Source organism: Stegodyphus dumicola, chromosome 3 (genome assembly GCF_044657685.1).
Source record: "Stegodyphus dumicola isolate Sdum_Otavi_A_Nest chromosome 3, ASM4465768v1".
NCBI lineage: Eukaryota > Metazoa > Arthropoda > Arachnida > Araneae > Eresidae > Stegodyphus > Stegodyphus dumicola.
In genome coordinates this window covers 106,895,552-106,916,507 of record NC_140770.1, presented here as the reverse complement: position 1 = coordinate 106,916,507, position 20,956 = coordinate 106,895,552, and the positions used below count along the sequence as shown (strand labels likewise).

The 20,956-nt window shown below is 32.0% G+C and overlaps 2 protein-coding genes across 8 annotated transcripts in view; one reads left to right on the top strand and one right to left on the bottom strand.

Annotated features, from left to right (window-relative positions):
- LOC118206041 (nucleolar complex protein 4 homolog) overlaps positions 1-8,309 on the bottom strand; it is a 106,279-nt gene extending 97,970 nt beyond the window's left edge. For 2 of the 3 annotated variants that reach the window (XM_035378321.2, XM_085813141.1), the window contains exon 1: positions 8,124-8,309. In XM_035378321.2, the coding sequence (XP_035234212.2) occupies positions 8,124-8,207 (84 nt within the window). In that variant the 5' untranslated portion in view covers positions 8,208-8,309. Of the gene's footprint in view, positions 1-5,385; positions 5,507-8,123 lie in introns of those variants that run through there. The other variant, XM_085813140.1, reaches the window with a different exon arrangement.
- Positions 8,310-8,336: 27 nt separating this feature from the next.
- Positions 8,337-20,956, top strand: part of dom (domino helicase) — a 220,359-nt gene continuing 207,739 nt past the window's right edge. For 4 of the 5 annotated variants that reach the window (XM_085813136.1, XM_085813138.1, XM_085813137.1 and 1 more), the window contains exon 1: positions 8,337-8,532. The gene's annotated coding sequence lies outside the window, so the exon portion shown is untranslated. Of the gene's footprint in view, positions 8,533-8,574; positions 8,726-20,956 lie in introns of those variants that run through there. The other variant, XM_085813135.1, reaches the window with a different exon arrangement.

The window sequence follows — 20,956 nt, the reverse complement described above, 5'->3', positions numbered from 1 at the left end:
CAACTTTGCCAATTCATGGGAAAGGCACTACAGTCAAAAGTCGTTAATCCGGACTCGTCGGGACTTTGGCGATTCCAGATTATCGATTTTTCCGGATTATAGATCATCAGTTTAAATCTGGTAAGATGGCATGCAGAAATTAAAAAAATGAAATCGTAATTTATGAAATAAAGAAAAATTATGATCTAAAGGGTATCAAAATTTACAAAAAGAAAAAGATTAATATTTATTTGTTTACTTTATTAAACATTTCTTTCAATGTAAGTTGTTTAAGTTGCTTCGTTTCATGTGATAATACTTTCTCTTTAATTATATAAAACAGACATAATTCCTTGTTTAGTAACAAAGTTCCGCTGTTCAAGTCCTATAATTGCTGTGTTGAGAATACTGACTAATTCGTCAATCGAAATTTTTTCGTTTTCAAAAACCTCTGTCACTTTCTTCACTATCGGAAGCGAATTATAATGACGAGGAACTTCTTTTAAATCATATCAAAGACAGCACATCGAGATGAAATACTACATTTGGTAAGGAATTATAAGCCAAATAAAATAAAAACATCTGCCCTGAAGATCAGGATAGTGCTGACAGATAAACTTGCAATTCATTAAGGGCAGTGGTGTTCCCCCCACCGAGCAGCGTGAAATTGATAAACAGATTTCGGATTTCGAAACATACTTTCGCTTTAGATCCTTTACATGTTAACAAATATATATCGGAAATTCTATTTGATATAATCGAAAGTTTAAGCTTACTTTTATATAATTGCTCTAACAGTCTGCAAAAAATAATAAGCCGGATCCAATTCGAAGATTAAGGAACAACCAGGGTTGCCACTCAAACAGGAGAATGAAATTCCCTGACTTTTCCAGGTATGTTTCGAGAAAATTCCAGTCTATCCGCGTAATGTACGTTGGCTGTACTAAGAGGTAAATTAATTATGGTATTACTTGTACTGTGTAGCAAATTCACTTAATTATTCAATAAATCCCATTTATTCTTAATTATTCTTGGTACACTTTGTTTGATAATTTTGTTTACTTTTCTGCTTAAAAAACTTAATAAAATTTAAGATATATACATTGGATAACAACTGTATGGTTTATTTAATTATTACTCATGATCATCCCCAGTCCAACACGAGGCTAATCTGGTTCTTATGAATCACAACGCAATGCTAAAAGTTAGGTTAGATTTTAGGTAAATTTAATTTGTGTGAGGTGTATTCTTAAAAGGCACCTTAACACTTGAAAACACAAATATAATTATAATAGGAGTTGTTTTCTCCACTGAAGATTGAGATTAGAATCTGCCCAATCTGGAATAAAATAAGGCTTTTTTTTGCAGACATTCTGCAGCTAAACGAAAAAAAGAAATCTTTTTAATGATATTTTTTTACTAAATTGAGGTATTTTATATATCCAGCGTTTCGCAGTTTCTTTTCATTTGTTTCATGAAGTTTGTGGTTTTTTACGTTAATAGGGGGCTTGGTCTTTATGGCTTTAGTATGGATCCTTCGTTTCCCATTCATATTTCGCTCCATAAAATTTATAAAATGTTTTAAATAAAGCTTTTACATTATTTCTATTTTTAATTATAGCAAAACATATTTACATTACAGTAAGACCCCGCTTAATGCTGTTTCGGTTTAACGCTCTTTTATTTCAACCCGGGGATTCTCCGAAATTGTGCGCAGCGCTAGGTTTCCAAATAACATATCCGAAACAGTGTAGTTGTGTTTCTTGCTTGGTGGACGCATTTTTATCATTTGAAACATTTGTTGACATTATTGTAAGTTTAAATTTGTATAATACTATAACGATTAATACAGTGACAAATACTATGATTTTTAGTTTTTATCATGGGTGATAATAAAGAACAAGAAAAGAAAGCAACCAGAAAAAGCATTTCACTGGAAACTCAAATGCAAGTGATTAGAAGATTAGATTCTGGTAAACGTCAATCTCAAATTAGTGCTGCATTGATTTTGGCAACTTTAACAATAAGAACAATTCTTAAGAATAAAGAAAAAATACTATCATCGGCAACTGCAACTACGTCAAGCTCTGCAACTAGAATTACCCGTTCTAGAAATAACATTATAGAGGAAATGGGAAAACCACAGTCTATATGGATTGACGACAAAATTGAACGCGGTTAATCTTTACAATATGGTAACTGGTAGTTCGGCGACATTTTGGAGGCGATAAAGGTTACTACCTGGGACTTTGGTAATAATGTGAGCAGTACTCAGTTCCGATCACGCATTATTTTGCGTGAGGGAAATGAGAGATCATGGGATATGTCATGTGATATTAATGGACGAATTACAGTTCTTTAATCGGAAAAGGGGGGAAATCGGGAAAAAATGTGGAAATTTTGTATTTAGCTTTATTCTGTGTTGTGTGAAACAGTGTTGTGTAATTTTTGGATCCCATGGCCCTAACTAAAGTGATTCGAAATGGGTATTTAGGCATTGTGATAAAGAGAAGTTTGCTTTTTATTTAGCGGAGGAAGTATGAAGGAAAAATTCGCAGAAAAAATCTTTGAACAATTTTATTGAATGAATTAGAAAAGTGCATCCGCCACGTAATCAAGATTCTGAAGAAGATTAGGTAAGTTAGTATTTTTAATTATTTGAGGATATTATTTTTATGCATTGTTCTAAATGTAAGGTGGAAAGGAATTTGGTATTATTGGTAAAATTGTTATTAGCAATGATTTAGTTTAAAGTAATTAGGATTGTAAGGTAATTTTTATTAATTTAATGTATGTGCTCATTTATATTTTAAGTAGTGTTTTTGAATTTAATTATATTTTAATGAAATGATAGTTACTTTGTGAATTTTATGTTTGTAGGAATTTGGTATACGTTTAAGTTGAAATAAACGTGCATGGAAATAATTTAAATATTTGATACTAAGTATTTGTAATACTTGCAGTATGAATTCGTTGGTGACGTGTATAATGTAATAGATGATTTAGAAGTTTTTGGATATTTTATTTATTTTATATGTGGAAATGTTCATATTTGTAAAGGGTAAATACTTTTCGGCGATCAGGTAATTTCATATATGTTCTTTTTACCGGGTTTAAAGATTGAGAAAATTGTCATGTATTTTCGTGAAATTTTTCTAATTTATGAGAAAAAAGCAGTGTACATGGATATAGTGAAGAGTGTGTGCAATGCCATTTTTGTGCAATTCTGGGATGTTTTTTTAAGTAAAAATAAGTCGACGTGTACATGGTTTAGTGATATTTTAATTAAATGATAGTTATTTTGTGAATTTTATGTTTGTAGGAATTTGGTATACGTTTAAGTTGAAATAAACGTGCATGGAAATAATTTAAATATTTGATACTAAGTATTTGTAATGCTTGCGGTATGAATTCGTTGGTGACGTGTATAATGTAATAGATGATTTAGAGGTAAAAGTTTTTGGATATTTTATTTATTTTATATGCGGAAATGTTCATATTTGTAAAGGGTAAATACTTTTCGGCGATCAGGTAATTTCATATATTTTCTTTTTACCGGGTTTAAAGATTGAGAAAATTGTCATGTATTTTTGTGAAATTTTTCTAATTTATGAGAAAAAAGCAGTGTACATGGATATAGTGAAGAGTGCGCGCAATGCCATTTTTGTGCAATTCTGGGATGGTTTTTTAAGTAAAAATAATTTGGCGTGTACATGGTTTATGTGTATGTGTTATTTTGAAAAACGCGTAAGGTGTATGGTATTGTGCACTTTTTCCCAATTTTGCAGTGAATATTTGTCATGATTAAGCAGTTTTGTTTGATAAAATTTCTAGCATAAGTGTAATTCGGCTAGTAGACTGTTGGAAGAAGTGTTCAGTAGATAAGACGAAAAGAATCATGTCTTTACTTCGTGAAGACAAAATGGCGGAGGGGAAAAAAAATAGAGGGTTGCTGTAGGAGAGTTGGTTGCCAAATTTTTGCCAAAAAATTGCCAAGTTACCATAATGTAAAGATCAACCTTGAACGCAATATGCCATTAAGCCAATCTATCATAATGCCTTCTTGACAAAAAGGCAGAAAATTGGAAACCCAGAATAGACTGAATGATCTGACTGACAATTTTATTTGTTTTTAAAAGTATATGCATTTATATTGTTTTTATTTTTGTAAGAAATAAATGTTTGATTTTATTTTTATTAAAAAAAAACATTATTAAATTTAATGCCTAACCATTTTTTATTCGTCTTCCCCTAACCCCATTATTTACATGTTAAGACAGCCTCGCTTAGCGCTGTTTCGCATTACGCTCTACTTCGATGGAACGTATCCCCCGCGTTAAGCGGGGTCTTACTGTATACCTTACTCATTCTTACTAACTTCTGCTTAATGAATTATTCTTAGGAAAGAACCTTAAAAACTTGTGAAACATTTCATTCTAGAAGACAAGATATTAAAAACTTTTGAAGTCATTCAATAAGGAAAAAAATTATTCAAAATGTAGCTCCATAATTAAGCATTTTTTCTACATGATCGCCAACACACAAGGTTTATAAGAAATATCTCCAACACGTTATGTGGAAACTATTTCTGTCAGAATCTGTCACTTCTATTGTCAGAATATGAAATTCATATAAGGGAAAACAATGCATTTAGAGGTGAAGAAAATTACTTTAATTTGAGAATATTTCTAAACAATAAATTTTTACATGTTACGTGTTTCTTTTTCTTAATCTAGGCAAAATAATATTCAACATGTAATAACAGCATAAAATCCACAAAAGAAGTGTTCCAGTAAAGTTCACTTTGTAAATGCTGCTTAAATTTGCTTCATTGAAAGTTTTTGCGGAACTACTCTGATATGCGCTCCATGCTGCCATATTACTATCTAAATTTTTTGTCTACGTTTCGAACTTTAAGCCTAAAATGTCTCCAAAAGCGCGGTTTTTGCACATGCAAAAACCACGTTTTGAACACACAATTTAAGCTAAAAATACGAAACAAAAACGAAAAATTTAGATAGCAAAAACGCAAAGTTTCTAACCAAAAATATTTGACAAGAATCCATGTACACAGCGATATGTTTTAACTTAAAAAAACATCTACGAATGGCACAATCTAGGCAACGAACGAATCTACGAACTACTCACACCTGGCTTTAATAAATTAACATAACAACAATAAATTTCAAAGAATACCATGTACACAGCATTCTATTTCAACTTTAAAAAAACATCTACAAATTGCACAGTCTACGAATTGCACTAATCAACTAAATAAACTAATATAACTAAAATAAATTTCAAACAATTAAAAAAAAAACAATAACGACAGAAATTTGTACTAAAAAAACAATGAACATAACAATTCTACAAAATAAGAACAAGAATAAAATAAAATGCACTTACCATAAATTAATGCTTTTTTGAACAGCAGAAATACCAACTTCATACCGCCACGTAATCACTATCGTATTTACGTGACAGGCAGGCACACTATCCAGAAAATTCATATTATGGTTCACAAATAAATAAAATCACAAATCCCGACTTCTATCATGCACAGCCACTAAAAATAATCTCCCAGACCCTCTTTCCACACCTCCAAATACCCACTGCCCCTCAACAGGATGGCCATGATGATATTTTCCTTTTGCCGAATTTCAATTCAGCAACTTCAACCATTTTATCTTTCCCCCTATCTTCGCGAACCAACGAGCTCCAGCGAAAGATTTTTCAACGTCAACAGGGTTGCCATACAACACGCAATCGCGGAAAAAACCAGCGCATATCGCCCCATTTGGTGAAATTAGGGCATATATCAGAGTTGTACCGTTTTTGCATATGAAAAATTATGGTAAATTAAAATGAACTGTTTTTAAGCGTTTAATATCATAAGTGTTGAATAATCAAGTAATATCATATTTTTTATTGAAATAAAAATTAGTTTTAATGTGCAAGTTTATTTTTCTTACAACGCTGGGCTCATGGTTCTTAAATCCTCTTGTTCTTGAGTTCAGAAACCTTTGTTATTAAAATTATTCGAATAGTTAAACTTTTGTATGATTTCATAGTTATTATACATATATTACTTATACATAAATGTTATTATATGTAATAATTTATTTTTTTTAGAAATAGTTCAGTAGTTTTACTTTTAAACAATGGCTTTGCTTCGATATAACAAACATGTTTAATTAGTTCATCAAAAAGTTGTAGAGACACTATCGAATCAGGAACTAGCATATTTTTCCACTCTGCAGTTTTACTTAGTGAATTATCCCTTTAAAAATGGTTAAGAAATAGTTAATTCCTTTCGTTTTCCAGTTATTGAAATTTTAATTAAATCTTTAGATAAAACGCTATTTAAGAACTAGACTAAAGAAATGCAAGAAAGGGGTTAACTTCAGTTACAAGCGTAATTTCAGATATTGTTATTTTCTAGTAACTAACAAAAACATTTAAAATCTTCTTTAATTTATTAATTTAAGGTTTGATAGGGAATAAAGCAATTAAGCAAGGCTCTCCTCTCTTTAACTGCTTTTTCACACAGCTGGTGGCAAAAGAAAAGGAACGCAATGCTTTCCCACCTGAATAGCCAGTGGCCAGTTAGAAAACTGCATGACAAAAGCCCACAAGACGAATGCCCACTTAAAAACAGCACACATTTTCACGAAATCCAAAATAGCTATGACTTCCTGAAAAGTTTTACGAATAATTATTATGATTAAAAATGAAATTAATTTATCCAAGTTGTCAAAATTTAACTAAATTATTTGAAACTGTGCTTTTAATTCACTATTAAAACAGTGTTTATGATAGCGCACACAAATGTTTTCTTAATCATAACAGAATATAGTACTTTTATTTTTTTTCGTTGAAATGAGAGTTCGGCTTTAATTCTCCATATTAAATGCAAAATTTTCTTCAGTGTTAAATTATTCTCTATATTTGATGAAAATTTACATACATTTTATACTCCTTGTAATTTTGTACGATTAAAAGAAGCAGTGTGGCCAGTATTCCCTTTGTCGGACTTATACGAGGTAACTTCCATTTGTCGCGGAAACATAAAAACAAAGTTACACATACATGTATATGTTTTTAATTATATTATTTTGACTGACTCTGTTCTATGTACATATGGGATTTTAATTCAGCCAGAGCCCAAAATGAAATGTGTTCCACTACTTAAATTTATTGCTCAATTATTTGTTATTATTTTTTATTTTGAGAAAAAAAGGGAAAAATATTAATTTTAATGTAGCATATATAGCGGTGTGGGTTTTTGTCAATGTGGGCTTTTATCAGCGTTCACTTATATCTATGTGGGATTTTATCAATGCGTGCTTTCATTGGTGTGGGTATTAGTCGCGTGGGGCAATTATCCCAGTGGGGTCTTTTTTGTGGGCTTTTGTCGCGTGCGCTTTCGTCCAGTGGACTTTTGTCTGGTCACCTGATTTTTTAAGTGGAAATTGGTCGATGTGAACATGGATAATGAGTACGTGCAATTCTTAAAAACGTGCCAAGCAAAAGGTGATTCTGTACTTTTCACCAAGACTCATGGGTTTATGGTCATAAAATTTTTCTCATTTTTGGATTTCCCATTGGAAACGCATTTGTACAAACATGTATGTGATGTGGTAAAATAGCATTATATTATAGAGCCGGACACGTCTTGCTTTGGGCGAAAATCACGGCGATATTTGAATAGATAGAAAGCTTAAAATCTTTGACCATTACTGTAAACATGTCAGTGGATTACTAACGCTGGATGATAAACCTAATTATTTTAAAATGAGTGTTATATAAAGCAAAAGGGTATAAAATATAACTCACGTTAACAACGTTTATATTAGATGTGAAAAATAAATAGGTTCCGAATGTTTCTTTCAAATTAGATGAAGAAAGTTATAAAAATATAAGCAAAATGCAATTTTTTACAATGAACATATCGTTTCATTGCAAGATAAAAACCAACTGTGTTAAAAAATCATTATAGCAAAATAATATACATATATATATATATATTCTCAAGAGAATGCTATTATAAGTTATATAATAAATCACACTTCAGATCGATGAACCAGTTAATAATTTGTGCCATCTTGCCATTACTAAAAGATAACATTTGATTTAGATCTTACCAACAGAGATGCCTCTAGCTCCAAAATTACGTTAGAATTTTTTTTACTCTCCAAAAATGATTTTATAATATATTTTATATCCATGCTTCCTTGGTAAACTTATATTTTTCAGACAATCGCATATTTCATTCGCCCGTAAAGTAACTGGTACGCTTGGCCAGACTATGGTCGAAAGTGACGCATGCGCACAAGTCGTATGGGAGCATTTGTTAGGCAGCCATTTGCCGAATTGGAGGAAAATTCTGAGGCTGGGAAGATTTTAGCGTTGAATTGAAAAATATTGAATATATAGGGTTAGTTTGTTGGAATAGATGAAGATTTAAGTTATTTAGAAACTTAATATAGAAAATAGTGACCGTATATGTACAGATGGAATGTATAGCATCTTTGGAAAAGTGATTGAAATTTGGTGAGTACGAAGGTTCGAAATTGTATAACATGGCGGCTGCGCAGTCTTTTGTTAGAACCATCTCCGTAAATCTGTCTAACAGCACGTGATGCAGTTATGTGTTATACAAGGACAGCCGGTAGTTCTTAGTATAAATAGTATGGTGTCGTTAGGATTGATGGATTATTTGAAAAAAAATGAAGTATCGATTCAAGTATGTTAAACCTTGAATTATATTTGTCTTAAAATAAAAAAAAAGAGAATTACTCTTAATTTATTAAATGACAAATGCGATCAGAAAAGGAAAAATGACATTAGTGTTCAAGTGAAGAGCTCATACGACATTTGATTTAACTTACATTAATATTTGAACTGTCAACATTCGTTAATGTAAACAAAACAAAGTAGAAGTATGATTATGTCAAATTCGAACTAGAGCTGTTGATTTCTTTATATTTCTTAGAGAATTTAAAACATAAGTGACACAAATAGCTTTGTGTTCTCTCTATATATTTAGTTTTCATGTATTAAAAACTAGATCTTTGGTTAATTAACTAATTTTAAGTGAGTTTATTTTCTTTTATCCTGTTATCTTTAAGGGTATCTTTTAAGGGTTGCAGTTTTTCTTCCCCCTGTCTAAAGGAACATTAAACTAACCTGGAATGAATTGGATTTCATTGAAATAATCATTTAAAAATCTCTTAAGTTGGAAAGATTTTAAATATAATTAAAGTGAAGCGCACATTATAAACCCACTTTAAAACATAACAGAATAATAAAATTTTCTTTAACAGTTCATTTGTTGATTAGAAATAGTTGATCATCCGGGAATTGGATGTAATATGTTGTATATATTTATGTCAAATTGAATAACTGTATTATGCGGTTTAATGTGTCTTTTATTGTGTGTTTGTTTCCTTTTTTTATTGTACTTATATTAAAGGCATGCAGTATAGCTTGCTTCATTAATAGATTTTGTAAAGGAATAATTAAACTAAAAGGGAATAAATCAATAAAATTTTGAAGCACAAACACAGAAAATTTTTTAGTGAAAACTTCCACTAGTTTACAGGAAGTCAATCTTCTTAAGTTTCAATTATGTGTAAATTGACCTACCCTTTATCTTATACTTGAAAGTCTTGAGATCTGCATAGGGGGACTTCCTGGTAATTGGTACCCTGTATATCAGTTTATTAACTTGTAGTTTTTCTATTTATTGGATGTGTTTAGTATTATTTTCAGGTTTAATATTTTTATGAAATAACCAATAGTAGCTAATTGTTTGGAAAAATGAAATGTGTATTCTTAATAAAACTTATCTGAATGGTGCATTTATGTCCCTCAAAAATATTTCAAAGACCTCGAATTTTACCCTCCCTCCCAAAAAAAAAGAAAGATTTCAGATTTTAAATTACTTTTAAAGAGGCTTTTTTTAAAAAATATTTTGTGTGTTACCTTTATTTATTAAATATTATGTTCTTCATACGTAAACCATAAAATTCAGTTCAAGAGCAATATCGCAAAATAATTTTGAAATGAGTATCTTTAGAATTTCCAATACACAGTCTTGTGCGCTGGAGATTAATTATTATTATTATTTTTTTTTTCTGTACAATGTTGCCATTACTCGCTTTGAAATCCTTGAGTATGTTAACCAGAAATTCATTAAAATTTTACAAAATATGAAATTGATAACAAAACAAATTTCGAATTTGGGCTTCCAGATGCCAAACTTGCAGGAGGATTATTCAAAATTTGATGGCTCTAGGTACTGTTGTTTTATCACAATGCAAGAAACATACATACTTTTTTGCAGATTCTTCATTATTTTATTTCATTAAATATAATGCAGGGTTATAATTTGGTGGCAACATTTTGAAAAGTGAAAACGCATGTAGTGAACCAACGGAAAATGCAAACAAAATTAATAGTCTTGGGCAGATTGCCCCTCTGGACTTATTACATTATTAATAGCTTCTTTTTTTACAAACAAGAAAATTATGATTAATTCTATAGTGCCTCATGTTATTTAGTTATTTTCTTTGATCATCCCCCAAAAAGAAATTATTTGCATGCGACAGTGGAAAAAGCCAAGTCGTTTTTTTTTTTTAATTTGCCTTGATAGACACTGAGGGTTTAATTTTGCATATTTATTAAATAAAAATGTAAAAACTGAAATTTAGTGCTGTTGTGGATTGACGAAAGTTTTATATCTACAGTCAAAAGTCGTTAATCCGCACTCGTCGGGACTTCGGCGATTCCGGATTATAGGTCATCAGTTTAAATCTCATAAGATGGCATGCAGAAATTATAAATTAGAAATATGAAACCGTAATTTACGAAATAAAGAACAATTATGATCTAAAGGGTATCAAAATTTACAAAAAAAAAAAAAAAGCGGTACTATTCGGTTTCCAGGGCCATAAAAAATCGCCAAACTATTGTTGATGCCAATGCTGCCAAAAATAATTGCGGCAGGAAAGGAAGTATAATAGTAAATAACTATCAAAGACTGATCTTTCAATTTAGATGAAAGGTTAATTTCATATAATTTATTTTTTATTATTATAATTTATACAAAAAAGGCTAAACATGACTGAATGGAAGCATAAGAGTAAATAACTATTTCAGATCATTATTTTAATTTATATAAAAATTGCAAAACATAACTGAATGGATGCCTGCATCGCTATTTCGCTACCGACTTATGGCTCAAGCATAATTTCATCTCGTTGGTTGTTCAAACGTAATTTTCTATAATGAATGATGCCTTTTCTTTGAAAATATTCTCGGTAAAGTGCAGAATCCCTCACTTATTTGTTTGCCGCTTTTTACAAGGGTAAAAACAAATGAATTTTTGTCAATTTTCTTTTACTTTTTAAGTGAAAATAGGTTGATGTGTACAGAGATAAAGCTATGGGTGTGTGCAGTGCCATTTTTGTGCAATTCTGGGATTTTTTTTAAGTGAAAATAGATTGATGTGCACATGGATACCAAGTATGTGCAATTCTTAAAAATGCGTCAAACAATGGGTGATTCTGCACTTTAAGCCAAAATTCTATTGCCGACTTTTCGTCATGGGCAATTCCCAAATTGTTAAATCCATCGGATAATTAAAAAGGAATTTAAAATTAAAGTAGTATTTCAACGGCGTGTTAAGAAATATAGAACTATATAAATTTACGTAATTTGAAATCAGCACGTATGCTAGATTTGGCGCACTGTTAAATGGCCGTGTTTGCTAGATTTGGCGCTTTTGCGCATACATTTTCGCTTCAATTTTTTACGGTCCTCAAAACCGAATAGTACCAAAAAAGCTTAATATTTATTTATTTGTTTACTTTATTAAACATTTCTTTCAATGTAAGTTGTTTAAGTTGCTTCGTTTTATGTGATAATACTTTCTCTTTAATTCTATAAACAGACATAATTTCTTGTTCAGTTACAAAGTTCCGCTGTTCAAGTCCCGTTAATTGCTGTGCCGAGAATACTGACTAACTTGTCAATCAAAATTTTTTAGTTTTCACTAACCTCTCTGTCACATTCTTCATGTCTTTATTCATTTTTTGGAGCAATTCCACTTTTTATATGTTGGACATCGAAACATACTTTCGTTTTGTAGATCCTTTGGAAGTTCCAGCATCGGAAATTCTATTTGACGTAATCGAAATTTCAAGTTTACTTTTATAAAATTGCTCTTACAGTCTGCAAAAAATAATAAGCGGGATCCATTTCGATGATTAAGGAACAACGCAATCTTTAACATTAACTGAAATAGATAATTAGCTTATACTGTCCGTTATACATTAAACGCGCAGGCGAAAACGTATTCTGCACTTGCGCACACGCATATGCGCAGTAGTCAAGGTCTTACGCGCACGCGTAAAACGCCTGTGTGCATGTGCCAACGCACCGCATGCGCAGAAAGTTTTTAGCTTTGAGGTCCGGATTATGGGTGTCCGAATTAATGACTTTTGACTGTATAAAACTTGAAAACTATAATTAAAAGTGAAAATTGGTGTAAAAGTTGATGCTAGAAAAAAAGAAATATTACAGGAAAATACATTTCCAGGATAAGTATCTCAGAAAAATACATTGGTATTTGTAATATTATGAGAAGTTGTGTCAAATTTTTTCCAATTTTGTTTTTATTATGTATTACCATTACTTATTTAGCTTTGCACCTTTGTTTAAGGGCCCACCAGCGACTGAGTAGTAAAGTCGCTGAACACTGGTAGTTCGGTCCGAGGTTCGAATTCCGCGAACGGGCTGGCTGCATGCGTGTTTTTGTGGTTTTCCCCGTGTGTGACGTGTATACAAGCCAGTTTCTCTTAGAAAGTCCTCCACGAAGGCATGCCTCCTCTTAGGCAGATAGCCCTCGAGGCTTTGCCGTAATTAAATAACCTAACCTAACCTTTGTTTAAGAAAAGTACTAATGCATTTAATGAATTCTGTTATACAGGATAAATATGTATTATTCTCTAAAATAAATTTTAAGTATTAGCATGATTTAAGTTTTCAGCAGTATTTCACTGATTTCTTAAAATTAATCTCTAAATTTATGCAAATATTACGAGATACATTTAAAAATAGATGTTATATGATCATTTTTTTTTAACTATCATAGGTTTATGGTAACTTGGCAAAACATTTTGGAGTCAGCCCTGTTTAGGACAGTTTTTTCTCTTCTTTGATTGATTCTCAGTTGAATTATATATCTGCTAGAATTTTCTCATTTTCATACTGTTTTACCTTAATAAAAATACACTGCCCTCCAAAATTTCAGGAACAGAATGTGTCTAATTTGAGAATGAAACAATATAGTAACAAGAAATTTACAGGACATATTCATGTAAGAGTTCTTTAATGCATGCAACATAGAATGTGTCTAAAGTTTAAAACAAACATGAATTACAACAACAAAAAATTCTCTCTTAACAAAGAAATCGAATTTTTGAGAAACAGTTCATCACAGTTTTTTGAGGAAAAATATTGTGGTAACGTTACAAAAATAGGTTTTAAGGAATGTGTCCACCTCTAACTACAATACATTGGCAACCTCAACATTCTATGCTGTCAGTTAAGTTGTCGATCAGTGACCAGACACAGATTAATTCTTGTTCAAGCTCATCTAACAAACTTGCAAGATGATTTAAAGCTGCAACCTGTCTCCCAAAGATGTTCTATCGGATTCAGGTCTGAGGTTGAGTTGGCCATTCTATCCACTCCATATCATGACCCTCAGGATATTCTTCAGCATCCCGAGCTTGATGTGATTGCACATTGTCGTCCATCAGAAGAAATCCAGGACTAATAGTGGCAGCATATGAGCGGACAATATTGATCAACGATCTTGTCTCAATATCTCACACTGGTCAAAGTTTCTCCATGGAACACATGCATGTCAATAAGACCACCAAGAGAGATCTCAGCTCAAATGATTATTCCACCACCTCTGTAACTGTGTCTTTGCACAATGTGGGATTGGTTGTGTTCATTGTTGTCTCCATATCAACTGACCACCTGAATCACTCTCCACTGTGAACCTGGACTCATCTGTGAAGAGAACAGATGCCGATTGTTGCCTAATCCAGGAGACATATTTTCTTGCCCAGCATAAATAGACACTTCTGTGTCCTTAGGTCAAGGGGATACAAACAATTGGTTGTCTTGCATACAGACTTTTATTGCCTTGCCTGGAACATGTGTCGTCTAGACACAGAATTCTCGGATTCAAACTGATTCTATAGTTGGAGGACTACACTACGAGAGACTTCAAGATGTCTAGCAGCATCAGGTTGTGACGCCCCTATTTCCATCCACCCGAATGCCTATCACCTTGACGAAAACAACTTCTCCTGGATATTCATAGACTCTTCTGTATATTGTTAATAACAGTTGAAGATCAACACTTGTGAATAAAATGTTAAAAGTATATTTAAGGGTACCCCTTGGCGGTACATGGATACCGAGTTTGTACAATTCTTTCACTTATTGTTTTGGCTTGCATAACGACAAATTTTGGCACAAAAATCGCCGCTACACAAAGCCAAAATAACATGACTAAGAATTGCACAAACTCGGTATCCATACACATCAACCTATTTTCACTTTAAATAAAAATCCCTGAATTGCACAAAAATGGCATTGCACACTCCCTTGACTTTATCCATGTACACATCGACCTATTTTCACTTAAAGAACATCACAGAATTGCACAAACTATGCCTTAATGCACTTGAGTTTGTCCGTGTACACATCGATATATTTTCACTTAAAAAGTTAAAGGAGCACTGTATTCTTCAATACAGGCAAACAAAAAATACATAATCTCAGTAAACTACATTTTAAATCAAACAATAAAATAACATAAAAAATGAAAAACATGCACTACAAAAAGCAAATATCCACTTACCCTATTTATAATATCCTTCGTCTTTAGTCTGTAGCACACAAAATTTCTTAACAACATCCAAAAACTTCCTAAAATTATCTGCACTCGAATCTGTATATTGGCGTCACACATCTGAACCTTTCTTCCTACAAATCCATCTAAATGGTTTTTTACGTTCGACTAGATGCATATCCTTCCTAGTTATAATAGCTACTAAGTAAACCTTCATTTACACACCAGTCAATTAACGCTCATTTTCCCTTTTGTATGAAATCGTACAGAAAGTTCAAATTAATCTTACTACATTCAGCCATTCTACCATCTAAACAATAAAATCAACACACACAAGAAAAGCGCTTACAAAACATTCCATGATTCAAAATTTCCCAGAATCATGCACCCAATTACATCACAATAGGGTTTCCATAACATTCAACTACTTATAGTTTTTGCATTTTTTTCTCCCACTTCTATACAAGGATTCATTTCTATAAATTTCTTTCTTGAACTTGATTACTATCATGCATATAAACTGTATTTTTAAATATACCTGACATTTTCTATAATGGTGAGCTTTTAAAAAAAACACTATTACTTAACTTTTGGAGGGCAGTGTATTTTTCTTTTGAAATACAGATGAAAAATACATGCTAAAATGTTCCAAAATTCATATTAACTAAAACAAAATTTTTCTCTGAATTATCAGAGAATGTTCATTATTAAATGAACATGTTTTTTTCTTGGGGGGGGGCTAAAGATTTTTGATAGATGCTATTTTATTGCCATTTTGAGTCGAGTAAGTTCCCAATAAAATTTTTCTCCTCATTTTAGCTCGATGAAAATGCTTTAGTTTTGAAATAAAGGCAAAAGATATGTTTTTTAGGAAGCCTTTTAGCTGACATCGCATTCAAAATTTTCACTGAAGTGGTGAAAGAATTGTACCAAAATTCGTATTCTCCAGGGTAAATTTATATATGTGACATTTAAGCTTTGACATAAATTAGAATTCTGAACAATAAATGCAGGGAAAATTATGCTGACGTTTTGAAATTGGAGTATTCCCAATCTATAAAAATATTTATATATAAATCTAATCTATCAATAATCAATTTTCCCTGGCATAAATTCATATATGTGACCTTTAAATAAGCTTTAGCATACGTATTCTGAACAAAAATGCAGCAAATTTATGGTAAATGCTTGAAATCAGAGAAAAGAACATGTATGAATGAAAATGCCTAATCCTGAGAACTGGGGTCATACGGTCCTTAAAGGAGTCCCTAAAAGTTCAAAACTTTTTTGGAATCGATTTTTGATGCTTAATTTTGGCCAAAATCAGCAGAAGGTCCTTAATTTTAATCATCTGAAATTTCTATCTGTTTTTACGACTGCCATTTTGAGTGCAAATTACCATTTTGGAGGAATATTTTTGGCGATTTACTGACGTACGAGGGTTGGAACTTTAATAGTGGCAACACAGCTGAAAAAATGCTACGCAACAAAACCAAAGAATATCGCGTATACCACTTGTGAACTACATACCTACCTTACCTCTCAGAAAAAAGACTCGTCATGCCTACGTCACGTGCATGTGGAGTGACGCGAAGAACGGATCCTTGTATTAGCTCGCGGTCTAAAGTAAGTGTTGTCAGGATGTTTTCAAAACAAGAACAACGATGTTGGATAAAAATTGAATGTGCCAGAGGTCGTACAGCACGACAGTGTCATCAAGGGCTTCAGGGGGCTTGCGAGGAATCTACATTGCCTTACAGAACTGTAGCAAGATGGGTGAAAGCATTCAATGAAGGACGCCAAAACGTGGCAGACATGCTGCGGCCAGGTCGTTCGAGTGTCAGCGATGCAGACGCGCAAGCTATTGCCGCTGACAGTGACCGCCGCCAAACGATTCGTCAGCTGGCCGGACAAACAGGATTAGCACATACGACTGTGCTGCACATTCTGAAGGAACGCCTGTCCATGAGAAAAATTGCTTCATGATGGGTTCCCCATCAATTGACGGACATGCAGAAATGGCTACGATACGATGGTGCCCGAACCCACCTGGAGCGCTATGAGTGGGAAGGAGATGCTTTTTTACGCTGTATCATTATGCTGGATGAGACTTGGGCCCGATCGTACCAGCCAGAACTGAAGGGTCACCACAACGTTCGAAATTTCGTCAGAACCCCAGCAATGTGAAAGTTATGGTGATTCTTGTGTACGACTGTGATGGTGTCATCCTAACGCATACCGTTCCCTCACAGCAGACCGTCACTGCGCAGTATTACTGCTCATTTTTGGAGCACAATCTCAGAGCAGCTTTGAGAAAAAACGGCGACACTTTCTGCAGAACGCTCCTCTCATTTTGCATGACAATGCTCGACCGCATGCAGCGCAAGTTGTGACTGATTTGTTCAAGTGATGGGGCTGGGCAGTGCTTTACCATCCACCATACTCCACAGATCTAAGCCCTTGTGACTATGACTTAATTCCTAAGATGAAGGAACCACTTCGTGGCACTCGCTTCCAAACTGTTCCTGAGATTCTTACGTCAGTAGACCGGTCCATTTAAACTATCAACAAAACAGACGCTGCTACAGGTATTCTGCGACTTCCACATCGTTGGAAACCGGTTGTATACAATGCTGCCGACTATATTGAAGGACTGTAAAACATGTGACATGAATCACTTTTGTATTCCTTGTAAATAAATAGTTGCCACTATTAAAGTTCCAACCCTCATATATGGTTACTTTTTGAATGGGTTATAATTTGTTTCTATCTTTAATATAAATGATGGGATACTCGAGGTTCTAAGCGAGAAGTGAAAGATAAGCATAGTAAAATTCATTTTTTCTAATAAAGAGCTCTTAAACAACTTTTCACTTTTGGGGATGTGAATTTTTTTATTAAATGGTCCTAAATTTGGCGACTTATCAACATTTTGGCAATTTTAAGATCAGTTTCTATAGGAAATTTTTAATTCCGAGATCTGAGAATTTTTCGACGATTTTTTTAAAACATCGTAACATTGATAAATTACATTAAAGTAATGGTAATATATTGAAATTATATTAAAAAAAATAACATTAAAATAAAACATTTTTATTTTTCGCTGTCATATTATAAAGTTTCATTTTGAGTCTGAAAATGAAAAATAAACAAGGTATAATACTATAAAGCACAATTTACGAAACAGCTCTTAGCGAAAACAAAATTAGCTCTGTAATTAGTTACAAATGTATTTTTAATTTTTTCATAGTAAGAATTTTTCCCATGTAATTGTCTCAGAATGTTTAGAATTCTCAGAATATGCATCAGTTTTTCTCTATAAAATTAATTCTACTCTTTTTCCGTCCCCCTTTTTTTTTGTCCGAAATATTTCTGGCATTTTGCTATTACAAAATTCGTAGGGATAATTTTTCTTTACGATTTTAGACATTGCAGCTTGGAAAGTTTAGAAGGATTTGAAGGCAAGATTTATAGAGCTACGATTCTAGATGATTAGAGAAATGTTTTGAAAATGAAAAATGTCTCCATGGTATCAGCACGTAATGCATGTGTTTTACAGAGAGTTTGCAATGAATTTCTTACTTTTTGGAGAATGTCTGGAAGAACAATAAAAATATAATATTTGAATGTTTTACTTCTGATACTAGAATCTTAACATGTTTATCTTCCCTTTATTTTCTTTTCTTTTCACTAGTTTTGCTATTTCTAGATTTTGTTGTTTGGTGTGTCATGAAGTTCTAAAAATTCTGCCACATCCGCTCTGTAAGCGGCCTTTACCATATATATTTTATATTTCTTCTTAATATTCATATAACTAAAGAAATAAAATTAGCCGCTTTTCCTGTACATTCTAAATGCATTTAGTGTTTTTTTGAATAACAGAAATCCTTACTTAAATCGAAAAATTCTGAAATGAAAAGGAAATGTGTTGAAGAAAGAAACTGACTACATAAAGAAAATTATTCTTCAAAGATATGTGCAGTTATTATTATGTAAATTATCTATGATTTCAGCCTTTACTATAATTTCCCTTTCTTCATATGATAGTTACTGAGCCAGATTAAATTAAAATTAAATTGTAGAATCTTTGACCACTTATCTACAGTTTTAATTTGAATTTGAGTGTTTCTGTTTAATTACATTACCACGAGCTGTAACTGATTTTGTTAGCATCAGAACATGCCTTTATGTTTTAAGTTCTTTTGAAATAAGAGGCGTATTTAAACCATTGTCTGATATTGTAGTTACTTTCAGACATAGCGATAATATGCTTCACATCTGTTGGGGGTTTTGGATTATTTCACTTTTAGCAGATCAAGTAAGCCCTCATAAGTGCATTGTGAAGAGGTTGGCAAGTTAAGAGATAAAGCTCGCAGAAACTAGCGAGAGCATTGGTTTGCATATTGAGACAAATCTCTAATTGTTAGAAAAGATGCTTAACCCATTAACGAGCCCGCCCCTTGGAACGAATTGCTTTGAAAATGGCCCTGCTGTCAGATAACAAACCCCTCCAAAAAAAAAAAAAAAAAAAAAAAAAAAAAACGCTTTCATTTTCGGAAATCTCTCCAAGATGGCTCAGCCTAGGGCAGTATGTTTGCTTCTCTTAGTGTGATGGATAAGCCATAAAATTGCCTCTATGCTATTGAATGGCAAGAAGTACTTCTTGGCTTGCGTTTCGTCTCTCCTCTTTCTTTCTACTTGTAGTTTGTAGTTTGTCTTGTAATATATGACGTCTGAATTTTCCGAAATCTTTTTAGGATTTTAGCTTCTAAGCTTGTAAATTTTCAATCATTCGACATGTTTTATTGGGCAGTATTTTGAGAAAGATCATTATTTATTTTTTTACTATTTACTTATCTATTTTACTTAGTTTTAGTAGGCCAATTTATTTTGGGAAATTAAATTTTAATCCATTCTTTTACCGACTCAGTTTTCATCACATTATAAGTCCATATATATTTACGATAAGAGTACAATATTTGTCAGGAATTTTTGGCATACGTATTTATATTTTAGCGTTGAATTTTTTCCACAAGTTGTTCGTTAACAGTCGAGCTCATCCTCGTAAACGCTTGATATTTTCAGCATGGAATTGGCAAGCAATAATCTTCGTAATGTTTTTCGGGATTTTATAGCAATTTCTAGAATTTTGGCGGTTTTTTACAGATATTTTGTTAAGTTTAGCTATTGTACAGTTGTTACTAATGTGGAATTTAAAACCAAAAATGTATTCCTTCGTTAATTTGACATAGAATATAGGAATAATTATAGTCAATTTAAATAAATTTCTATTCTATTGTAGTATATTTAAATAAATTCTATTTTCATTTAAAATTTGTCATTATTAGCATCTCCTACAGTTTTATGCAATCATAGGATTTTCCAAATTCTCTTAGGTCCTTAGCATAATTTCAAGGCCTAATAGAAAAGTGATAATATGGAAAGACTATGTCTTAAGTACCACCAATAGCCAAGTATTTGTAATTAAATAATTAAATAAAAATAAATATTGAATACCAGCTGCTTTTTTATTTATTTTTAGTCATATAACAAAAGATAAACAAGAATACTATTACATCTAAGAATTATTTAGTAAATTATTTTGCTAATTTTATATGAATGAGGAAACATGGTAAAAATGTTTTAATGATTGAATTCACCGTTAAAAATCAAACAAATCCCAAAATTCTTGTTTCCCAAAACTGTGTAAAAAGTTTTGATTAAATATGATTTGAATGAGTTTTCCAATTCTGTTTTGAGTGATATAAATTAGGATATAAATATTATTAAATTAGGATATAAATTTTTATTAGTAATAATTTTTATATTATAACTCAGCAGAATATCGTTTACCGTTAAAAATTATATCTAAAAGAATTAAATTTTGTAAAAGAATAAAAAATACAATTAACTGTTCCATTTTGTCCTTTATGCATCTATTTATATAAAAATGGAATCTGGCTAGGGAATTTACGACTTATATATGAACTAAAAATTGGTATCTTGACAAAACTTGTCAGAATATAAAAAGCGTATATT